At 35.4% G+C, this 23,851-nt stretch overlaps 1 protein-coding gene and 1 pseudogene across 1 annotated transcript; both read right to left on the bottom strand.

Annotated features, from left to right (window-relative positions):
* Positions 1 to 2,218: 2,218 nt before the first annotated feature.
* On the bottom strand, positions 2,219 to 3,163 carry LOC124109514 (olfactory receptor 52E4). The gene has a single exon (XM_046468180.1). It carries the CDS (start codon positions 3,161 to 3,163, stop codon positions 2,219 to 2,221), a length of 945 nt encoding a protein of 314 aa, XP_046324136.1.
* Positions 3,164 to 12,248: 9,085 nt separating this feature from the next.
* On the bottom strand, positions 12,249 to 13,212 carry LOC124109516 (olfactory receptor 52E8-like; annotated as a pseudogene).
* Between the last annotated feature and the right edge of the window lie 10,639 nt (positions 13,213 to 23,851).

The raw sequence follows: 23,851 nt of genomic DNA, 5'->3' as shown, positions 1-23,851 counted from the left end.
ACATACAGCCCTAACATATAGCTTGAGCCCAAAGTTCAACCATGAAACTTTGGTAAACCAGAATCCTGACTACATCTTAGGTCTGATCGAAGAATCACATTCCACCATCCACACCATATTAGCACATCAACATCCTTATGGTGGCCTAATCTTGTGTGATTTCATGAAAGAAAACTATACTATTCAGAGGAAATCTCATCTGTTCACCAAACCACTCTCTTGAAACCAAGTCCCAGCCATGAGGCCCCAGGACAGCCCAATAGGTATAAATCACAGTGCTTCTTAGGGAAAATGGGTAACTCCATAAGCTGGTGGTTATAGGAAGAAGATATTAACAGAGTTCTCTGCAGAGGAGAATTGGACTTCTGTGTTTGATTCAGGGTCAGGGCATACAACCCAGAGAGCCTTGTTGTTATCATGCACCAGATGTGGACTTCTAAAATTTTGAGGAAGCTACTCCAAAGCACAAAACGTTTTCCTGATAAGGAAACCCAGATCAGGGACTCTGCTTAGCCTGGTCTAAGCATTTTCTTTCTTTTCCCCCTGGTAAACTAGGAATTAAATTCAATGCTTTGCTTATTCTAGACAAATTCTCTATCCTCTGTTATATCCTCAGGTGTAAATTTGGTATTGCAGTTTGATTATGAAACACTTCAGAGCCAGAATTACTATGTGCTTCAATCCACACTGTATGTACTATTATGTTTAAGCTTTTCCCATTTCCATGAATACATTTAACTGGAAAATTGCCTTACACATGCTACAGACTTCTTAATATCACTGAAAGAAGAAACCCTTTTATTTAGCATGTTTGTTTGTGTTACAAATAGTGATCAGGATACTTACCACTCAGTACTGTGGACCACAGTGAGAAAGACAAGATCAAGTTCAGTCACTGTTTATTAGTGATCTATTGCTCCCACACAGAAATTCTGGAGTCTCGCTATTCATTATCAACACCAACTCTAGGCTACTTTCTGTTTCCCATTTTTCTAGATATCTCCACCTGAGGCCCATGGTGTGACCTCACATAGTTACAGAGAATATTTTTTCCTCAAATCTTCTATAAGAGTTAAGAATTTCTTGACAAAAGAATTTATCTGAATGATCTTCCTTCTCTTGTATGTGAAAATTATATTAAAAATGAGTGTGATATTATCTATTTTATGTACATTAGCGCTTGTGTTTCTTTGGACCTCAGCCTTTTTACTCATAAGATAATGAGGATGGATAAGGTTAAATGTATTTCCATCTTTAAAAATTGATGTTCCTTTTAAAATTTTAGAAATTTGAAGTGGAGGTAGTAAATCAATGACAACACATGGAAAACAAAACAAAACAACAACAACAAAAAAAAACAAACCTCAAACCAAATTATAACCCATGCACAGAGACGGAAATTTCACAAGGGCTATGGGGTGCAGGAATTGTATTAGCTGGGGTCCAATTTAATGCCAAGAGTTGCCCAAGTCCACAGGAAATGAATAGAGTTCCTCTTCTATCTTCTTGGTTATACCTGCCCTTATTTCCTAATAATCTTTCCTGGTATGTTTTTGGGTATTTTACATATTGTCATGCAGTCATAGAAAATGTTTCCAAAGTACAGGACATGAAGGACACTTCTGAGTTTTAAGCGAGAGTTCTATAGTCAGTCACAAATTTCAGTTCAGCGCTCCTTTGTCTTATTTTAAAGCAAAGACACCATCCTCACATCTAGAGTATGGAAAAAGACTGAATATTGGAAATCAGAGTAAGAATAAGACAGAACATTAAAATAAAAATAAATAAAAGACTTTAGATATGAAGATAAAATTTGGTATCTCTGTAAAGGGTAGAAAATTGGAGCATTAGTTTTCATCCAGATATTGCCATTATCCCATGGACTGAACCTTATTTCTTCATCTAAAATATTATTAGATCTGTTCTCCTCTAGGATCCAAGTTTACCGCATGAGAAAATATTTGGAGAGATGGAGAGAGTCCTACTTCAAGGCTACTGACACCTCCAGCATCTTCTCTATTAGTCTTTTTTTACTTTTGTCCAGATATTGGAAGGAGATGAGGAGAACAGGCAGCAAAAGGAGTTTTGCTGTCAATACTAAACCACTTCCAATCAGAATGAAAGATGTAAAAGCGGGTGGTATAAAATATTTTAAATAGAACTAGATTATTATAACTTGAATTGCATATAGATATGTTTACCCAAATTCTATATAGAATTATTCTTTTTGTACAAATATCTTTACAACATGCTCTCGGATCTGCTTGGTCCTCACACCATAAATGACAGGGTTAAGGGCAGGTGGGATGACCACATATAGATTAGCCAAAAGAATATGGATATACTGGGGAATGTTATGGCCAAAGCGATGAGTCATAAAAGAAAAAAAGGCTGGTGTGTAAAAGCACAGCATGACACACACATGGGAACCACAAGTATTGAGAGCCTTCAGTCGTGCGTCTTGAGAGGGAAGATGGAAGACAGCTCGAAGGATAAGCAGATAGGAAGAGGCAATTAGGATCACATCCACAATAATATTAGAAATCACCATAAGCCCATAGATTATGTTGACCTTGATGGGGGCACAGGCCAGTCGGGCAAGACCCATGTGCTCACAGTATGTATGAGGCATAATGTGATTCCCACAGAAGGGCAGTCGCAAAATGAGAAATACAAATGGGGTTACAAGAATTAAATTTCTTCCAATGACAACAGAGGCTAGAAGGCTGATGGTTTTATTGGTGAGAATCGCCATGTACTGGAGAGGATTGCAGATGGCAACAAAGCGGTCATAAGCCATGACCACCAGCAAAACAGTCTCCATGCCAGTGAACATGTGGATGAAGAACATCTGAGCAAGGCAACCCCCAAAACTGATCTCTTGGAGACTGAACCAGAAGATGCCCAGCATTTTGGGGATGGTGGATGTAGACAGACCCAGATCAATCATGGACAACATGGCCAGGAAGTAGAACATAGGCTGATGAAGACTGTGCTCAGTCTTGATCACAAAGAGAATGGTGATGTTCCCCACAAGGGAGGTCAGGTACACAATGCAGAAGGGGAAAGCAATCCAGATGTGTATAGTTTCCAGTCCTGGTATTCCTAGCAAGATAAAGAAGGGAGGATGGAACTGGGTATTATTGATGGATGGCTTTATCATAGCAAGTGTCAATGAATTCCTATCAAGTAAAAGCATCCTTGCTTTCATTAGAATCTTCTCTTTTCAAGGTCCTGGAGGGACAGGAAAACATCAATCAGTGTGCTGGATGGAATGATATGTGTTAATTTACAGATGTGTTAATTTACACACATCTGGGATTTGTTCCTTTCAAAGGTAATTGAACGTCACTCAACATGGATATTGTTCTGAGATCTATCCCAGGTAATATTGTCCATGGTTTTATTTTTTCCTAATTCATGAGTTCTTTGAGGAAATATTTTACAATGTAGTGTATGTTCATGTTTTATGGCATTCCCTTCCATCCATTACCTTGAGGAAATCACCATATCCAATGTTTCTTGAATTGTCTAGAATTAAAAAGTCCAATCAGTAGAGTAGAGAAAGGGACCAGGGGAAAGAATGAGCCATGAAGATAAAGGGGTGGTACTGGGGAATAAAATGGACTAAATTATACAGTTATATTGGGTACACATACAAATATGTAACAAAGAATCCCAATGTTACTAAAATTATAATGTACCAGTATAAGGAAAAAAAGAAAAATTTTAAAAATTCTACAACAGGTGAAAAATAAAATAAAAGTCCTAAATTATAATAAGAATTGCTGCTGTATACCATTATCAGTGTTTTGATTTGATATAAATTTAAGGATTTGCCTCAAGTATCTAATGTAATCACATGACAAAAGGAAGATCAATCACATGTCTGTCTTAGAATTTTCTTCATTTAAACTGTGCTTCCCTGACTAGTCTGTTTATTGTATGAGAGCATTGCTTTTTTGCTTTTTTAAATTTTTCCTCATCTTATTGATTGCTTAGTTTCCAATTCCATATCCCTGGTCTCATTTTTTTATACAGGAACCTATCAGACATCTTTATAACATATAACATCAATGTATAATATCTAACATTATGATATGTCCTAAAATCATGCCTTCTTTTAGACATAAACAGATCAAATATCTAACAAGTTTTGTTGATACTAAAATTAAATCATTGTTAAGGAATCTTCCTTGGTCCCTTAAATATAGCAAAGAAAAGTATTTTTTTTTTATTCTTTGTAGCCCCAGGACACTGTGTAAATCTGAAGCATCTAACAAACCTAATTCCATCATTCTTTGCCTACTGCATAGTTGCTACTCAGGTTAAAGAACAAGGAAATATTAATTTTAATATATCTAACATTGAAATAAAAGAATTTGGCTTCTAGTTTACATTAGTACATGTGTGTGTGTTTTTTTTTGTGTGTGTGTATGAGAGAGAGATACAGAGAGACACACACACAAACACGCACACACACACACACACACAGAGAGAGAGAGAGAGAGAGAGAGAGAGAGAGAGAGAGAGATTGAGGTGGGTGAGTGGAGGAATATATTATATAGTGCACATTGCATACAACAGTTGTCCTGTAACTTTACCAGGTAGTTACCCCATAGTAGAAATGTCTAGGCTAGGGAGTTAATAATCCCCTCTTCTATATGAGAAGGAAAGGAGTGTTTTTTAACCCCAGAGAAACTGGAGACTATTGCACATGTTTGAGGTAGGGCACAATATTTTCCAGTGTTGAGGGGAAGATGCCAGGGGAGAAATCAGAGAGAAGCTGCTTGTGCAACTTGGAATAGTCTGAGGAAATATCTAGGGTGATAGGTCATGGAATTTCAGTCCAGAGTTAGTCCCATCTATAGGGTGGAGATTTTCAGTATGACCCTTCACTAGAAGAGGAAGAAGTTTCCGAGGAGTGGCATAGGAGACCAATGTTTCATCTCACATCCGGACACTTACCCTGTGGCAGTTTAGACCAGGGTGCTTGCCTCCTTCCTGATGCAGCTGTGAGCCACAAACAATGGCAGACAATGTGATCCAGAAGATTATTTCTGGAAGGCAAAGTGACACATTCATCCTGATTTAGGTGAGTACAAAGATCCCAGCCCTACAGTCCATTTCAAAATCCAGATTTATAATAGTTGAAGATCTTACCCTTCTAACTGTCCACCAATGCTAAGATCACTGAGCCCGTGGTGTCTTTTTCTCTGCTGACAAGTCTATTTCTCTGACTCTAGTATGCTATTAAGAATATTGATACTTTGAACCCATTCAAACTTAAAATGGCTTAAATCTTGCTGTACCATTTGCTTTCTGGAAACCTTTAGGCAAATTCCTTTCACTTTCCAGATTCGTTTCTGTTCCCATAACATTGGAAACAATAAATCTAAGTAACGTTGTTCATTTTTTAATGGCTGATAAGATCAATGTAAATCAAGGAACTAGCTCACAGAGTATTCCAAAATAGTATTCATATTATCAATGCCTGCCAATATTGTATTTTCTTTTAGCCCCAATGTTAACACAGTAAATCACATGGTAGCAAAAATAACAAGCTTCTTGTTAAAAGGCCATCATTCATAATTAAGTCATCTTTGACTCTCAGATGGTATGTATGAATGAGGTGGGAATGATGATTGTCACAGATGAGACCAAAGAGAGAGTGTGGTTGGGCCAGGCATTTATACTTATCTTTAAATCTCTATTAATACTAACATAACCCAACTTTGCTCACTTTGAGGGGAACTGTGTTCTTTCTTTAATCTCCCAAACTCCTGGGACCAAGGCAGTTGAGGAGAGTGGGTAATAATCTCTACTTAAGCACTTTTTCTTTTTTTGGTACTGGGGATTGAATCCAGGGGTGCTTAAACACTGAGCCACATCCCCAGATCATTTTATATTTTATTTTGAGACAGGTTCTTGATAAGTTGCTTAGAGCTTCACTAAGTTGCTGTGGATGGCTTTTAACTCATGATCCTCCTGCCTCAGCCTCCTGAACTATTGGGATTACAGGTGTATAGTGCATGGTTTATTTCTGCACTTTCAAGACGGAGTCATGAAATAGGTTAGGGAGGCAGGCTCAGTTTGCCTGCTGTAGCAGTGGTATCGATTTACACAGATAAAGGCTTGGAATTGGTTTCATAAAGTTGATAAAACATGAAGAACACAGTGCAGACCAAATATTTGTCATTCTATTTGGAAATTGACATTAATTACCATTTCACCCCAACTCAAATATATGACAGTATCCTATAGGGGTATCTTTCTGTCTTATATAAACCAGAGTGAGTTTAGCTGCTGGCCTTTCCTCTTATAATATGTAAATTTGCTAGTCTGAGCAATTTTCATTATTTTTGACAGTTGGTGTCAATATGATTATATTTGTGGTATTTGGTCTACAGCAAGTGTGCTGGGTACCTGAGTATTTGTGTGTGTGTTGGCCAGTGGGTGGTGTATAATAGAAAGAAGGAGAGGGAAAGAGATAGAAATGGAGATAAAGGGCAAAGAGACCAAAAAATAAAAGAAATTCTGCATATGTGCATTACTCATTGGTATGCAACAGTCGTCAGCTGTGGACACTGTACATGCTCTAATGCATTTGTCTGTGAAAATAATGGCAATTGGGATAACTGTTTGGTAAAATGGAGGCTCCTGTCCTTTTCTTTATTTTGTCCTCTCCTTCTCCTCTCTGTAGCATCTCTCCTGCCCTGTTCAAGCATTCTTACCTCTCACATTTCTTTTCTCAGCTCTCACTTGGAGCACATTTGCAACATGACCCAGGTTCTTAAAGATGGTGCTTGGGAGCCTCTTCAAGCCTCTGGGCCCCCAGCCTACCTGGTCACAGAAAGAAAAACTTTATAGTGAATCTAAGCATGTCTCAGAATCCCTGAGCTTAGTCTTCAGACTCCTCTGGGTATAAACATGGACAAGGGTCATTAAGTCTCTCTAACTCTTTGTCCCCACACTACTGCATCTGTGGAGAAACACTGTACCAGATATAACCCCTAAGTGCAGGGCAGGAGATGTGCATGGAATGAGAGGAATGGAAATATTCTCAATGGGGGAGTCTGTTTGGGAGATGATGTTGAGTCAACCTCTCTCAGGAGCCCTGAAAATATTAAATTCATACTATAATGTCTTCAAAGTGTGACATCTTAGGAAACTGCCCTTGGCAACTCTTCTGTTTTGTTTAATGAAAATTTATAAATTCAGATTTAGTTTGGCTACTGTCACAATTGAGGATTCAAAGGATGAAGAAGGAGTAGAACCCTGAAACAGACCCTGTAGACTCTGTGGCAGCACAGAGACCCTGTAGGGACATCTCTGTTTATTGGCAGAGGGCATGCCTTCAGATTATGGCTTCAGCTTCTTTCAAGCCAGTGAGTCTCTTTCCCAGATTATAACTATGGTGAACATAAAGTCTCTGGGAAAATGTATGTTTAGCTCTTTTGGTTGATGGTGGAAAAATATCTACATTTTCCTAAGAAAACCATGATATTTTCTTTTCAAGCCAGAGCATAGAAGTGTGTCCTGAGGGTCTCCCTTCCTAGACGTGGTGAAGTGGACCTGATGGTGCCACCAGGGCAGACCACAGATTCTGATTTTCCTAACAATAGGTGAAAGGGACTGATGGACAATGGAATTATTCAGCTGTTTTTTTTTTTCTTGTAAGTTTAGTCTTTTTTGAGTTGTTACCACAGAGAAGGCAATATCTGGGGTCCAGAAGAGATTCTGGTTTAATCTGTATTCTCTTGTTCATTTCCTTCATTTTAATTAATGAGAAGATTATGTTCTATTTTCCTGCCCTCCCCTCATTGAGTCCATCTTCCCTAATGTGTCCCCATTTGTTTTCCCCTATTGAGCCTAACTCTATTCAGTCTATGCTTAAAATTTCTTCCTATGACCTCTACTTTGTCCGTGGTATATTACAGACCTTTTAGGATACAAACAAGCACTGTTGTTGCCAAAGTCCTTTTCTCAGTACTCAATTAGCCTTTTAAACTTTATTTGTACTTCATAACTCCATAATGCATATCCTTTTATTTGGTGATTGAAAGTCCTACATACAACATAACTACTACTTGTTTCCACTTCCTTTCAAATGTTCCTCAATAACCAATGTTAGTCTTCCATATCAGCCAAATGGATATGATCTCTGGATCTCTTGTATTTTCGTATCAGTGTAAAACATTATCATAACATGGACATTTGTAATTGAATGTAGCATTTTCTATCTTTCCCATTCTTTTAATGGACTGTTATTACAGTGCTGTTTAACTTGCCTTATCTAGCATAGTACCTTAAATGTTAGAAGAGCTCAGGCATTATTGAATTACATTATTCTTGGAATATGAAAATTCCAGATCTGAGGGTCATAACACCATATATTTGTATATATCGTGTCCTATGCCAAAAATTATTCCACTATGACTTACAGAATCAAATTTTCATAAACAGCAGTATTATTTTTGCCTTAAACCATTTTGATGTTCTATTGATTTTACTTGTGAGACAGAAAGCCGGGTATTCCCTGAGGACACTGCTTCTCTGAAAACTTTTTAGGGATTGGATGTTTTTCCATTATAACTCTTCACACTGAGAAGCCTAGAGGAAGAATTGTCCTCTTTTATTCTCATTGATACCACTGGAATCATATCCACTCCTCATTTCTAAAAATCAAATCTACTTTGATACTCATGACATAATACAGTCAATACTCCTGCTGCCTTGAAGATTTTGAAGTCCAATGCACTGCTGCTTTGTTGAATATTTTACCAATATAACTCTTGTTAGTTTTATTTTAAACTATGATGAAAATTTTGTGTTTGTTATGACTTCTGATATACATGAGTAAAATTTATATTATATTCCTAGAATTACATTATAAGTCAGCACAATATCACATTTTTACTAAATATTGACAAATTACATTCTGGTTAATTTAACTCTTGCTGTACCCCATCTTGTAGGCAGCTATGAAGGCTTACTATGGTTTACACAAGAATGATAACTGTTTACATCACCATCTCCATCTTACTTGTGTCCTGTATAGGAAACCTTCATATCTCCTTGGTCGGGTACCATCAGGGAGGATTATGTAATGTGATCAATGAACCAAACTTTTACCTCATGGTGTTTGCATTTTGCATTCTGTTACATCATTTAACTTTAGTGACATAAAAAACAAAAACAAAAACAAAAACAAACAAAACAAAAAAACTTCTGTAAAGTTAGTTGCTTAAAAAGAGTAATTCTTTTTTTCCAGACATATTTACTTCTTTTGTTTTTTAAGAAACTATTTTTATTTTTATTGGTGTATCATAATTATACATAATAGTGGGATCCATTGTGACATATTCATAATACACATAATATAATTTAATCAATTTTATTTTCGAGAACATTCCTTTCCCTTTGTATTCTTTCTCCTGATACCCTTCATCTCCTTCCATTTTCATGAGACCTCCTTTCTTTTTTTCAGTCTTCCACGTATGAGAAAAAATGTACGACCCTTTTGGTTCAAGATTCTTAAGGTTGGATGAGAAATTATTTCAGTCCAGGCTCTCTCACTCTATCTCTTCCAGCATTTGCTATAAGTCAAATCATAGTCTGGCTGGATGGTGGAAGACAGTTTCATTGTAATTTCCCCAGAGATTAGAGAGCTGAATGCTGGGCTCTTCCTCATTGCCCTTTACAGGTCAGCAAGTCAACTAGGACTCACTCATGACAATCTTGGGGTTTGAAGTGCTACAGCAAGAAACTCCAATTCACAAGCTCTTTTAAAGCCTTTGTTTATTTGCATCACATTTACTGATTTCAAAAGAAGTTATATTCCTGCCCAAACTCAGGGGGTAGGGAAATAAGCTCATCTCTTGATGGGAAAATATTAAACATCATGTTGAAAGGGCAGTGATGCAGGGGCAAGTCACTATCCCATGGATCTAAATTGGTTTCTCATTTGGCTCTGCCCCATCTATAAAAACACTATGCATTCTTGGGTGTTCTGCAGTGCTGTCTGTCCTAAATCATGTCTGCATGTGGTTGTGTTTGTTCTGTAATAAACTGTTCCACAAGTTTGCCTGTTCTTGTACACATATCCCACAACTCTGGTTAGTGAAGCTATTGGATGGATTTGGGACTGTAATAGTATAAACCCTAAAATGTTCTTTACAATGGTCTGTCTCTTATCTTTGGAATCTATGTTATAATTTGTAAATGAAAACAAGTGGGCAAATAAACTCTCAGAAATATTTATTATATTAAATACATAGTTCAAGAGGATTTAAAAAATATTGATTGATCCACATTATTTACCTGGTTTATATTAAATTTATACTTTGAGTCGAAATGTCCAAAACATCATTTGTTGGATTTATGATGTTTCATAGTGCTATTGAAAAATATATTCGAAAAATAAACTGCCAACGTGAATTTCCATACCTTGAAGAAGATATTTTCTTGGGCATAGCAATTTAGGTTGGCAGTTCATTTTTCCAGTATAGTTTTGGAAATATTATTTTCCCATTTTCTTGACTTCATAGTTTTTTTAAAAAGATATTTGCTGTTAGTTTTCTTATTGCTCATTGAAGATATTCCCCCTACCCCCTTTGACTGTTTTGAAATTTTTCTCTTTATTTCTATTTCCCAATGGTTTTACTTTGACCCTCTTAGGTGAGTTTTTTTTTTTTTTTTAATAAATCATGTTTTAAATTTTTGGCTTGATTTCTTTAATAAATTTTATAATCTTCTTTTAAAAATATCGATTCTAACCTATATTTTAACTCTTTTATGACTCAAGTATATGTATATATTACTTGATTATTTTCTAAACCTATATTGTTTTTCATATTTTCTACCAACTTATTTCTCTAGGAATTATTATAGGTGTTATTTTGATAACTCTCAGTTCATTATCTCTTCAACTAGGTATGATATGCTATTAGCTCATCTATTGAATATGTATTTTAAATTAATTCAATTTCAAAAAATAAAATTCCTAACTTGTTATTATTACTTTCCAGTTGATGGCTGAAAAATTTCATCTTACAATCCAATTTGTTGTGTATAATGATATTAGTTCTTTTATAATCCCACTGATTTTCTTTTTGAAAATTTTAATGTTGTCTTTTTATTTGATTTATGGTTGGTAATTATTGTCCTTGATAATTATAAAATCTTTTGGACACAGTATTTTTAACAATTACCTCAATATTAACTCTTCTCACTGAAATTGGATGATTCTCATTAATAATATTTTAAAAAATATTTGTTTTATGTTAAGTTAATAAAAATCGCTATGATTGTCATAGAAGTGAGTGAAATGCTGTTAATAGTGACTTCCAAAGTCCAATTTGATCTTTTCGATTCTTGAGCAATATTCTACTTACATTATTCACTCCTTTAAAATGCTCTTTATTGTAAATTAACATTATCTTTTCTGTTGCCATTTTTGAAAGCCATGAACTTATTATTTATTTACTTTGTCCATTTTATATATCTTATTATATTAAATTTTCCATACTGCAAAATTTTTAAGATTCTTTACAATTTGTTTTCTGTTACCCTCCACTTTCCCGCATTTTTTTGAAGTTCATGAATAGTTTTCTTTTTTCTTATACATTTTGATGTTCAAAGTCATCCAGTTAAAAACCAATACACAAATAAATAAATATTCATTCTTGCTCTCTCTGTAATGTGTGATAAAACTCCCCCATATCTCATACCTGGTACCTCCTCTGTATGTGAATTATCACTACCCAAATTCCAGTTCTCTTGTCAGTGAGTAAAATTTACATTATATTCCTAGAATTACATTGTAAGTCAGCATGGTATCAAAGTTTTACTAAATATTCACAAATTACACCCTTGTTAATTTAACTCTTAACTGGACCTCCAATTTAATATCTGTATGAAGGAAATTTTGTTACTACCTAAAAGAGGTCGATAGCCAGATAGTTCTAATAGTAAGTTCTTCCCTCAATGAATTCAAGTTCTCCTCCTTGAAACTTACACTTACATGGCATATTCTGTGTTAGGATTCAATAGAGAATATGCACTCACACACAAACACACACGTCTTCAATAACTGTGGTCAATATTTCATATATATGTATTTATATATATAATATGTTTATACAATTGAAGGTTGATTTGACAAAAGAAATTTCTTTATTAATTTTTATCATAAATTTCATTCTTTTAGGTCTCAGGCTTCCATAACCTAAATAAGTTACTCTCATTCAATCTTTTGTAGCAAAGAAACTCTTCACCCGCTCCTGGATCTGCTTGGTTCTGATCCCATAAATGACTGGGTTGAGGGCAGGGGGGATGACTACATAGAGATTAGCCAGGAGGATATGGATATACTGGGGGATGTTTTGACCAAAACGATGAGTGAGGAAGGAGAAAAGAGCTGGGCCAAAGAAGGCTAAGATGGCACAGATATGGGAACTACAGGTGTTGAGAGCCTTCAGGCGCATACCTTGGGAAGGGAGGTGGAAAACAGTGCATAAAATTTTAGCATAGGAGATGATGATTAGAAGCATATCCAGGAACAAGATAGAAATATTCCCTAGACCATAATAGACATTGGCACGGATGCTGGCACAAGCCAGACATGCCACTCCCATGTGCTCACAGTAGGTATGAGGGATGATGCTATGCCCACAGTAAGGCAGCCTCAGGAGAAGAAAAACGACAGGTGCAATCGTGCACAAGCTTCGCAGAACCACGGCCACAGCAATCACCCCAATGATTTTGTTGGTGAGGATTGTGGTGTACCTGAGAGGGTTACAAATAGCCACATAATGATCTTAACCCATAGCCAGAAGTACAATGCTCTCCATGACTGGGAAAAAGTGCACAAAAAACACTTGAGCAACACAGCACCCAAAACACAGCTCCTGAAGATTGAACCAGAAGATGCCCAGCATCATGGGGATGGTAGTGGTAGAGAGACTCAGGTTGATCACTGACAGCATGGCCAGAAAGTAGAACATGGGTTGGTGGAGTCTAGGATCAGTCCAGATCACAAACAGAAGGACAAAGTTTCCCACAAGAGCAGTCAGATACAGGACACAAAAAGGAAAACCAAGCCAGACCTGTGCAGCCTCCAATCCTGGAATTCCCAAGAGCAGGAATGAGGAAGGGTGGGACTCAGAGGCATTGGGAGAAGACATTCTCCTGCAGGCTGAGGGCAGTCATGGCTTTAAAGATTGCTGCCAGTTCCCATTGGGCAGTGCCTGCAGATTTCATTGAACTCTACAAAATTCAAAACAATAAAAGACCACAAACAGAGGATTGATAATGGGAATATATTTCTCTAAAAGGCTTTGATTATTTTCCTTTTCTTTGACTCTCCATAAATAATCCTAGTGACACTTTTTATTTGTACTGGAAGTGGGAGAGGATGAGCAGCTGATTAGAAGCTAACACCATACCTCTTGTGAAATTATGGGTTCAGATTAGAAAATGTACTTACTTTCCTCTTATTCAAGAAAAGAACATTATAAAGGATAAGAAAACTGATGATAATGATCACTACCACAATATATCAGCTATGATTAATTTGATATATGCTATTTTTCATTGTGTCTGATGTCATTTACATGTATCATCTTGTTTAGTTCTCCCCCACGATTCCCTGACACAAAATACTACCAGTATCTGATTTTATGGAAGAGAAAGCTTTCAATAAATTTATTAAATTCCCATTTGTTTGGAAGTTAATAAGCAGAAGAGTCCAAGATTTGGAAACAGTTTGAAACTAGGCTATGTGACATTGATTTGCATCTGTCTGTGCAATACTTGCTAATGGAAGTAGTGATAGAAAAATAAGGCCTGAGGAGAGTAAAAGGATCTAAAATAGACAAAACTTCCTCACAGGAGAATAAAGTCTGTAAGATTTGCACTACTGGGTTTTGAGACTTTCTATGAAGCTGTGTTAGTGTACCTACTTCCAAAAAAAAAAAAAAGTAGAAAAAGAAAGTGGAACAAAACAAAACACACATTAGCACCCAAGTATTAAGTAAATATTGCTGAGTGTGGTGGCTCATGATGGTAATCCACAAAATTTAAGAGGGTGAGGCAGGAGGATCACAAGTTCAAGGCCAACCTGAACAACTTAGTGAAACCCTGTTTCAGAATCAAAAATAAGAAAGGCTGGATGTATCTCAGTGTTAGAGCAATCCTGGGTTCAATCCCCAGTACTGTTGAGAAATAGAGAGACATGGTAGGGGAGGAGGGTGAGTGGAGGAGGGCATTATATTATGCATGTTGTTGCATATATCGAGGTTACCTGATACAACATGATCAAAAGCCTCCACCCCAAATCCTACTCTTGGTCTTTCTGGCATGGCCAGCCCCTATCCTAAGACTTGGTACTTCCAATCCCCACTTAAAAAAAAGACACTCCTACTAGGTGTGATGTAGATTACAACTCAGGAGCCAAGAGCAAAAGTCAGAACTCTCTTGGGGGCAAAGCCAAATTCTTTACTATACATTTGCTCATTTAGTTACAAAGCTATCATTTTTCACTGCTGTATCTAATAATTTTACCTCATGCCTTATGTGAGGCCCTGGACTCAGTCATAAATTTAGATCTCCCAATAATCAATTTTGGGTTCAGTCTAATCTCTTTGAAGCATGAAGTGTGAAGAGACACTAGCCGCTGATCACCAGGTTGCACCCTTTTCTTTAGCAGGGTGTATGTGTAGCCATCTAACTGCAAAGACTTCAAGTTCATCACTTTAGCCTTTGCTTACTATGGTTTTCAAAAATCAATTTGTGCATTATTCACTCTATGTCCATAAAGGCAATATGTGCAGAAAGAATGAGCAAAACACAGGCTATTTATGTGTGGCACCAAGGCATGGGATAGAGTCTTGACTCCGTTCTTAGCTTTCTGACTTTAGGTAAGTTATATCATCTTCTGAATTTTGGATTCATATATAAGTACAATCCACCATATTATTGGGTGAGGTAAATGAGGTCATACATGTCTTAAATATTATAGGTGCCCAGAAAGGAAGTTTTCCCCTTACTTCTTCCCAACTTATTCTTCCCTCTCTCTTCCTAGATCTCAAATATGATATGTGACATTTCACTCCCTAACCCAGTATGTTCAACTCAATTTTTGTGAGTCCAAATTCCAAGTCTAAACATACACTGCAAACACTTGCCAAAATTTCCTCCTCTGTCTCAGGGAGTCATGTAACAACTGTGCCTTCAGTTCGTGTATATATATGGTTTGAAAAAAATCATCAGTTACCTTCAAAGTGTTAGTAAAATTGGGTAGGGGGTTAGTAATGAAGTCTCTAGGTGCCAGAGAATCTCCTGTTCAAGTGAATAGTAATTCCCTCTTGTCATTACATCAGCTAAAGAGAACCTTTAGGGAAATCTCTGAACATTCCGACTCTGACTCAGTCAGTTGTCAGTTCTTGTTATTGCACATAATATTTATGACAAGACCCATTTTATCTTTTGCTCTCCTTTCTGAACTTCTGTTAAGTCTATGAACGACTTGGAATAATCCTTTGGGAACTGTTGGACATTTATATAATCAGTAACTGTTTTCTGTTTATTTTCACAAAAGGCATATGATATACAATTTACTATTTAAAAATTTACAATTTAGTGAATTTTTGTGTGTTTTGCAATTATCACTGCTATTTAGTTTGAGAAAGCTTTCATTACTCTAAGAGTAAATGCTATATCCACTAAGCAGTCACTACCTTTCTTCCTTCCTATCATCTTCTGAGAACCACTACTTCTGAATTCTGCTTCTGTGAATTTTCTGGTTTAGCTTGTTGTGGATGGTTTATGTAAATGGAGTCATGTAATATGTAGCCTTTTGTGTGTGTCTTCTTTCACTTCGCCTAATAGTTTCAGATTGCATACATATTACAGCATGAAGCAATATCTTTTCCCTTTTAATGACTAGGTAGTATTCATTGTGTGGATATATCATATTCTATTCATACATTCATCAGTGGATGTATATTTTTGTTGTTTCCAAATTTTGGCTATAATAAATAATGTTTCTGTAAACATTTTTTGCACAAGTTTTTATTTGAATATCTGTTTCTAAATCTTTTGCGTATATACACAAAAATGAAATTTGGGGACTTATAATTCTACTTGGCTTTCTGAGGAAACACCACATTGTTTTCCATAATGACTGCAAAATTTACATCCTCACAATGTGTGAGGGTTTCCACTTTTCATATCCTCCCTAAGATTTGTTATTTTTCAACTTTTAAAATCTCAGCAATCCTAATGGTTTCCTAGTGCTATCTAAACCTGTTTCAGATGTGCATTTCCCTAATGACTAATGATATTGGGCATCTTTTAAAAGGCACTTGGACATTTTTATATCTTCTTTAAAGAAATTTGTATGGAAGACATTTGCTCATATTTTATTGTTTATTTTAGCATTGCTAAAGTTTTTTATTTTACATTCCTGAATTGTAAGAAGTCTTTATATATTCTAGCTGTTAGATTTTATAATATATATGACTTTTCAATAATTTAGCTTATTCTATAGATTTTATTTTCACTCTTTTGTTAGCATTATCTGTTTGATCCTGATGAAATGCAACTTATTTATTTAATTACTTCATTTCTGTAGTCCTGCTTAAGAAGCCAAATCTGAAGTCACGAAGATTTATTCCTATAATTTGTCCTAATAGTTTTATTATTATATTATGTTTAGGTTTTGATCTAGTTTAACTTAATTTTTGCATATAGTGTGGGATATCCAGTTGTGTTTGTATCATTTGTTGAAGAGATTATTATTTCTTCCAGGGAATGATTATGGAAGCATTGTCATAAATATATGAGTTCATTTCTCCATTCACAATTTTATTCCATTGATTTATGTGTCTGTTTCTATACTGACACCACAATTTTTAACTTAATTTTAGTTTTCTTATTTTTTTTTGTTATACAAAACATTAGGATTAATTTTGACATAATCATAAAAGCCTAGACTATAATTTGCGCTAATTCAGTCCCCAGTACTTTTCCTTTTTCCTCCATTCCTCTTTCCCCTGTTCTCTTCCCTCTACTGATCTTCCTGCTATTTACATATATATATATATATATATATATATATATATATATATATATATATATATATATTTTTTTTAATTGGTGCCTTGTGGATATACTTGATGGTGAGATTCATTGTAGTATACTTGTGTATGTACATAGAAAGTTAGGTCAGATTCATTCCACTGTTCTTCCCTTATCACATCCCTCCTACCTCCCCCTCAATTTCCTTTTTCTACTCCACTGATCTCCCTTCTATTTTGATTGGATGACCCTTTTTTATTTTCTCTTTCTTTTCTTCTCTCTATCTCTTCTCTCTTCTTATTTTAGACTAGCCTCTGCATGCCAGAGAAAATATTCTACTTTTGATTTTTTGTGACAGTCTTATTTCACTTAGCATCAAAATCTCCAGTTACATATATTTACCAGTAAATGTCATAATTTCATTCTTCTTTATGGCTGAGTAATACTCCATTGTGTATATATACATACTGCATTCTCTTTATCCACTCATCTGTTGAAGGGCACCTTGGTTGTTCCCATAGCTTGGCTATTATGTATTGTCAGAAACATACTTTTTTGAGTGCTGCAGCTTTGAAGGATGTTTCAAAACTGTGATTCCTATAAAATTGTTTTTAGTTTTCAGATTATTTTAGCTGTTCAAGGGCTTTGCTGTTTAAAGTAAATTTTAGGAGCAGCTTTTCCATTTTTGCAAAAAGAAAAATAAAACAACTTTGATATTTGGGGAATGACTGTACATTTTATATAGAATCCCTTTGGGTAGAATTGCCATATTAACTGTATTATCTCCTGATGAATGAATACAAAATGTCTTTCCAGTGATGTTTTGTAGTTTTCAGTGTACAAGTTTTACACTTTCTTGGTTAAACTTGTTTTTAATTGTTTTACAATGTTTGATGTCATTGTACTTGGAAAAGTTTTCTTAATTTCAGTTTTGAAATTTTCATTACTAGTACATAGAAATACAACTGATTTCTTCAGGTTAATATTGTATTGCGTAACTTTCTTGAATTTTTAAATTAATTAACTTGAATATATTTTTTTATAATTTTCTTTTTTGGGGGGAGGGGCATACCAGGGATAGAACAAAGGGACTCTCAACCACCGAACCACATACTCAGCCCAATTTTGCATTTTATTAGAAACAAGGTTTCACTAAGTTGCTTAGCACCTTGCTTTTGCTGAGGCTGGCTTTGAACTCGTGATCCTCCTGTCTCAGCCTCTTGAGCTGCTGGGATTACAGGTGTGTGCCACAGAGCCTGGCTCTAATTTTCTAATTCTAAGATTATGCTACCTGCAAACAGAGACAGTTTACTCCTTTCTTTACAATTTGAATGACTCATTTCTTTTTCTTCTCTAATTTGTCTGGCTAGAAATTTCAGTACAGCTGGGTGCAGTGGTCCATACCTGTAATCCTAGTGCTTGGGAGGCTGAGGCAGGGGGATTGCCAGTTTAAAGTTACCCTCAGCAACTTAATGAGGCACTAAGCAACTTAGCAAGACCCTGTCTCAAAATAAAATATTAAAAGGGCTGGAGATATGGCTCAGTGGTTAAATGCCCCTGGGTGCAATCCCTGGTTAAAAGAAAGAAAGAAAGAAAGAAAGAAAGAAAGAAAGAAAGAAAGAAAGAAAGAAAGAAAGAAAGAAAGAAAGAAAGAAATTCTAGTATAAGGTTAAATAGCAGTGGAGAAACAAGTATATTTGTATTCTTTCTGAACTTAGGGAAAAGTTTACTTTTCCCCTGGAGTATTCTCCATTTAGTATAACATGATCTTTGAGTTTTTTGTAACCTTTATATGAGGAACTTTTCTTAGATTCTGTTTTAGTTGAGTATTTTTATCATGAAAAGATGTTGAATTTTGTCAAATGCTTTTTCTGCATCAACTGAGATAATAATTTTTCCTTTATTCTATCAACATGGTTTATAGTGTTGATTGATTTTTCTATGTTGATTTCCTCTTGTATTTCTGCTTGATAATTGTGTATAATCCTAAAATATGCAGTTGGTTTGGTTTACTAAGGTTTCTTGAGGAGTTTGCATTAATATTCATAAGAAGTATTGTCATTTTGTTATTAAAAGAATATGGACATTCAAAAATGTAACAATAATATCCACTAAGTTTGTATCTGTATCTCTGTGTGTGCATGTCTGTGTGTGTGTGTGTGGGGAGAGAGAGAGAGAGAGAGAGAGAGAGAGAGAGAGAGAGAGACAGAGAGACAGAGAGAGAGAATGAATTTGAAGAAGACAACTAAATGAAAAGATATACTATGTGATACTATGTACATGAATTGGAAGCCTTAATATTTTTAAAATGTCCACACTTCCCCAAGTTATCTACAGAATCAATGCACACCCTTTCAAATTTTCAATGTCATTTGTCACAGAAATAAAAACAATATTAAAAAAAATTGCATGGATTGAAGAAAGATCCCAAATAACCAAAATAATCTTGAGCAAAACCAAACCAAACCAAACCAAAACAAACAAAACAAAACAAGACAACCCCTGTAAACAAAACAAAACAAAACAAAAAGCCATGGGCAACTTACTACCTGATTTCAAAATATGCTACAAAGTGAAATAAATAAAACAGCATGTTACCAGTATAAACAGAGACATATAGACCATGGAAATAGAATGGGGAGCCTGCAGAGAAATGTATGCATGTACAGTCAATTTATCTTCAGGAAAGTTTCCAAGAACACATAGTGGAGAGAGGACAATCTAATTTATGGTGTTGGGAAAACTGAATATTCACATGCAGAAAATCAAAATTGGAGCTGTGCCTAATGTCTTTTAAAAAATTCAACTCAAAGTGGATTTAAGACTTCAACAAAAGACTTGAAACTGTAAAAATCCTAAAAGAAAACAGAGAAGACGTTTCTTGACATTAATTTTGCAATTTTTTTGTATATGATCTCAAAATCTTGGCAACAAAAGCAAAAACAAAAAACAAGGAATTGCATCAAAGAAAATTAAACTTCTGTGCAGCAAAGGAAATAATCAACAGAATGAAGATACAACCTTTGCCATGGGAGAAAGTATTTGTAAACCAAACATCGTATAAGGGGTGAAGGTACAAAATATATAACTAATTCAACTCTGTACCAAGAAATCAGACAACTTGCTTAAAAATAGACAAGGACCTGAATACACATTTCTCAAAAGGAAAATGTAGGTTAACAATGAGTAAGTGAAAAAAAAATTAACATCATTAATTATCAGGGTAATGCAGATTAAAACAAAAATGAGATAGTACCTCACACTTGGTGGAGTGGCTATTATCAAAAAGAAAAAATACAAGTGTTAGGTAGCATGTGGGGAAAAAAACTCTTCTACATTTTTGGTTGGAATACAAATTCGTACAGCTATTATGAAAAGCAGGGGGGTCCTCAAAAATTAAAATGGAAGTACCACATATAATTAATCTAGCAACCTTATTTTAGAATAAGACAAAGATCCTTGTTCGCTCATGCTCACTGCAAAGTCAAATTAGCCAAGACATGGAATCAACCTAACTTGACTGTCCATGGATGGATGAATGGGTAAAGATGGGTTCTTTATATTCAATAGAATATTATTCTATCTTAGAAAAGAAGAAAATCATTCATGACAACATAGATGAGCATGAAGAAAATCATTCCAAGTAAAATAAGTCAATCACAGAAAGGCATGCATGATCTTGTATGCATAAAAATGTCTTTTTCATAGAAGCAGAGAGTAGAACAATAGTTGCCAGAAGCTGTAGGGTGATGATGAGGAAATAATGTTCAAAGGTCATGAAATTTCAGTTAGACAGTATAAATAAGTTCTGGAGATCTGTTTTACAGCATGGTTACTAATGTGGCATATGTGAAAATCCTTGAGAGTAGGTGTTACAGGTGACAGATTAATTAGCTTGATTCAATTATTTTGCAATGTATACATACATCAAAGCATCCCTGGGACACTATTTCTATTTAACATACTCTAATTTTAAACTGATAAAAGTAAAACAAAATAAATGACTTTAATCAAAATTTTTCATAGCAAACTCTTATTATCCTTTATAATGTTCGATGTTGTTATTTTTTGTCTCATTTTTTTAAAAACATCACTATTGCTAAAGCTTTTTAATATCAATAGTCTTTCAGAAAAACCACTCTTTCTTTATTTATTGAGCTATTTTGTATTGTACTTCACTAGTTTATTCTCTGTTGTTCAATCCCATCTACTTTTGTTGTGTTTGATTTTGCCGTTTTTGTTTACTTACAATTTCACCATTTCTTCTTGCCATCTGTATGCATTTAAAGGACACTCTTTACTCTTTGTGCACTGTGCACATCATTCCGTGCACATCACACTGTTTTGTTTTATGGAACAAATGCTTTTTCAATATCTAATGGGTAAATGTCTGCTGTCAGTGAGATATAGGGAGAAATACCAGGCTTTATTATTATAGAAATCAGATTGCCATATCAGAAAGAGGTAAGTGGTTAATCTATGAAAAAGAAATCATAAGAGAGTAAAAAAAGTCTTTGACTGGACATTGTACATTGAGTTGTGAGAGAAGGTGGCCTAGTAGATGTCACTTAGGAAATTCGAAGACTAAAATACGTACTCCAGTGAATGTAGACGCCTCTCTTTTGAATTTATCTGAATTAATTTATAACTTTATAAAGAATTAATTAAATGAACACTTAATTTCAGACACTCATAGCAACTGAGGATAAACTCTTGAAAAGCATAAATATTGTATCTTTTTCATAAAGCTAATGTTTTAGTTGGAACATGTAAAAAATATAAGAATATATAATTTCTGATAGTGAAAATGTTTTAAATAAACTAAAGCAGGCAATGTAACAGATAGACAGAGTTGGGAGGAAGATGAGTTTTGCTGAGTGCTCAGGGAAGACTGTGAGGAGACCTCTGAGTAGATACTGCATGAAGCAAGGCCCCTGAGCACCTTAGAGAAGAGTGCTCCAGGGTCACACAGAATCCCTGAACAAAGAATGCGCTTAGAGTATCTGAGGAGCAGCGTGAAGTTTCATGTGCCTACAGTGGAGAGGACAGAATGAGTCCTAGGTGATGTCTATGTAAACAACATCAAAGAACGAGTGGGCCATCTTAAGGGGTTTTGATTGAATAATTCAGAAAATATAGGGGGAAAAATGAAGGGAAAGGAACGAATAGATGACCAGAGACCAAATCAACAACAACAAAAAACATATCAAAGAACTTTTTAAGTGGAAAATTAAATATTCTATTAGAACTAGAGACAATGGGGGCATGTATAGATGGGGGTTAGGGTGTGGGAGAGAGAAAGTGAGAGAGAGAAAACCAAGGATTGGATAGGAAGATGAGGACAAATATCCAACTGTTTCCCAGGAGCTTAGTGATTTGATTTGGAAATGAGAAATCAAAAATATCCTATCCATGTTGATAGAGGAATTGAAAGCAAAAGAGCAGTAACAAACTCTTGCCTTTTTGTTTCAGTATAAGTAGAAAGAGATGGAGCACAATTCTCCAGAGTTTATTAACTGAACTCTATCAAGGTCCCCAAGGTACTCTGCTGCCCATCTCAGGGGAAGCAAGGCTACAAGAAAAACATAAATACCCTCTATTCAGCATGTTAAGTGGTGTTCCCCAAGAATACGCCGAGGGTTGTTTCTTAGCAATTTGGAGATCAAGGTAAGTTATATCAAGGTTATACTGTGAAAAATAGCAAAAGGAATGGAGAAAGCTTCAGCTAAGCTACTAGGGAGAGAAGAGGAAAGGTGGAGGTATAAAAAGAAGATGAAGAGGGAATGAAAATCCACACTCACACTTATACCTATGCGCCTACCCATACTTATATGTATGACCATGTAAAGTCTACATGTAAAACTAAAGGAAGAAACCTCATGAGGAAGGACTTGGGCCAATATATATCACATCAATTTAACTATTGTTTCTGACTCTGTAAACATATGCACACAGAGAATAAACAAGACCCAAGGACTAGATTTCTTTTCCCGGTACCTCCACATGCCCTCTCTTCTTCTTCTCTCTCTACCCCCTTCCTCTACTCTATTAGTTTCCTTTCTATTTTCATGAGAACCCTCTCCCCTATTTTTTTCTCTCTCTCTTCTTACTTTCTGCATATGAAAGAAAACATTTGACCCTTGACTTTCTAAGTCTGGCTTATTTAACTTAGCATAATGTCCAGTTCCATCCACTTCCCAGATAAAGTCATAATTTTATTCTTCTTTATGGTAGAATAAACTCCATTGTGTGTATATATAACATTTTCTTTTTCTATTTATCTGCTGACAGTCATCTAAGCTGTGTGAATATACTGCAATGAATCACATGCATAATATTTATTATTATAATGCACTAAGTGAGATAACAACAGAAGGGAGACCAGTGAAGCAGAGCAAGCAGATTTGGGAAGGGAAGACGGGAGGGAAAGGAAAGGTACTGGTGAATGAGATTGGTCAAATTATATGCATGTGTCAATATTTCAAAATAAATCCCACTCTTATGTGAAATTACAATGCACCAACAAAGTAAAGAGTCAAGGGCTGTTCCAAGAACTGTACCAGGTATAACAAAGATGATCCAAAACATGTTTTTAAAGCAATGAAAACAAATATTTAGCCCTGAGGAATAGACTGTGTGAAATAGGACCCAGGGCTAGACAATAAGCATCTAAGAAAGAGGGAGAATTTGTCTGATTGCAGGATGGCCATACAAGAAGAGTGAAGGTGAGAAAGAATGTGGCATTAGCTCTTCTCTTTATGCTATCAGC

Source organism: Marmota monax, unplaced genomic scaffold (assembly GCF_021218885.2).
Source record: "Marmota monax isolate L192 unplaced genomic scaffold, Marmota_monax_Labrador192_F-V1.1 WCK01_AAM20220418_F8-fsc00572, whole genome shotgun sequence".
NCBI classification, from domain to species: Eukaryota; Metazoa; Chordata; class Mammalia; order Rodentia; family Sciuridae; genus Marmota; species Marmota monax.
This window is presented reverse-complemented; position numbering and strand designations above follow the sequence as displayed.

What these genes read in the sequence shown, in the direction of transcription:
- LOC124109514 (XM_046468180.1), bottom strand. Translation starts at nt 3,163, where the DNA reads ATGATAAAGCCATCCATCAATAATACCCAGTTCCATCCTCCCTTCTTT.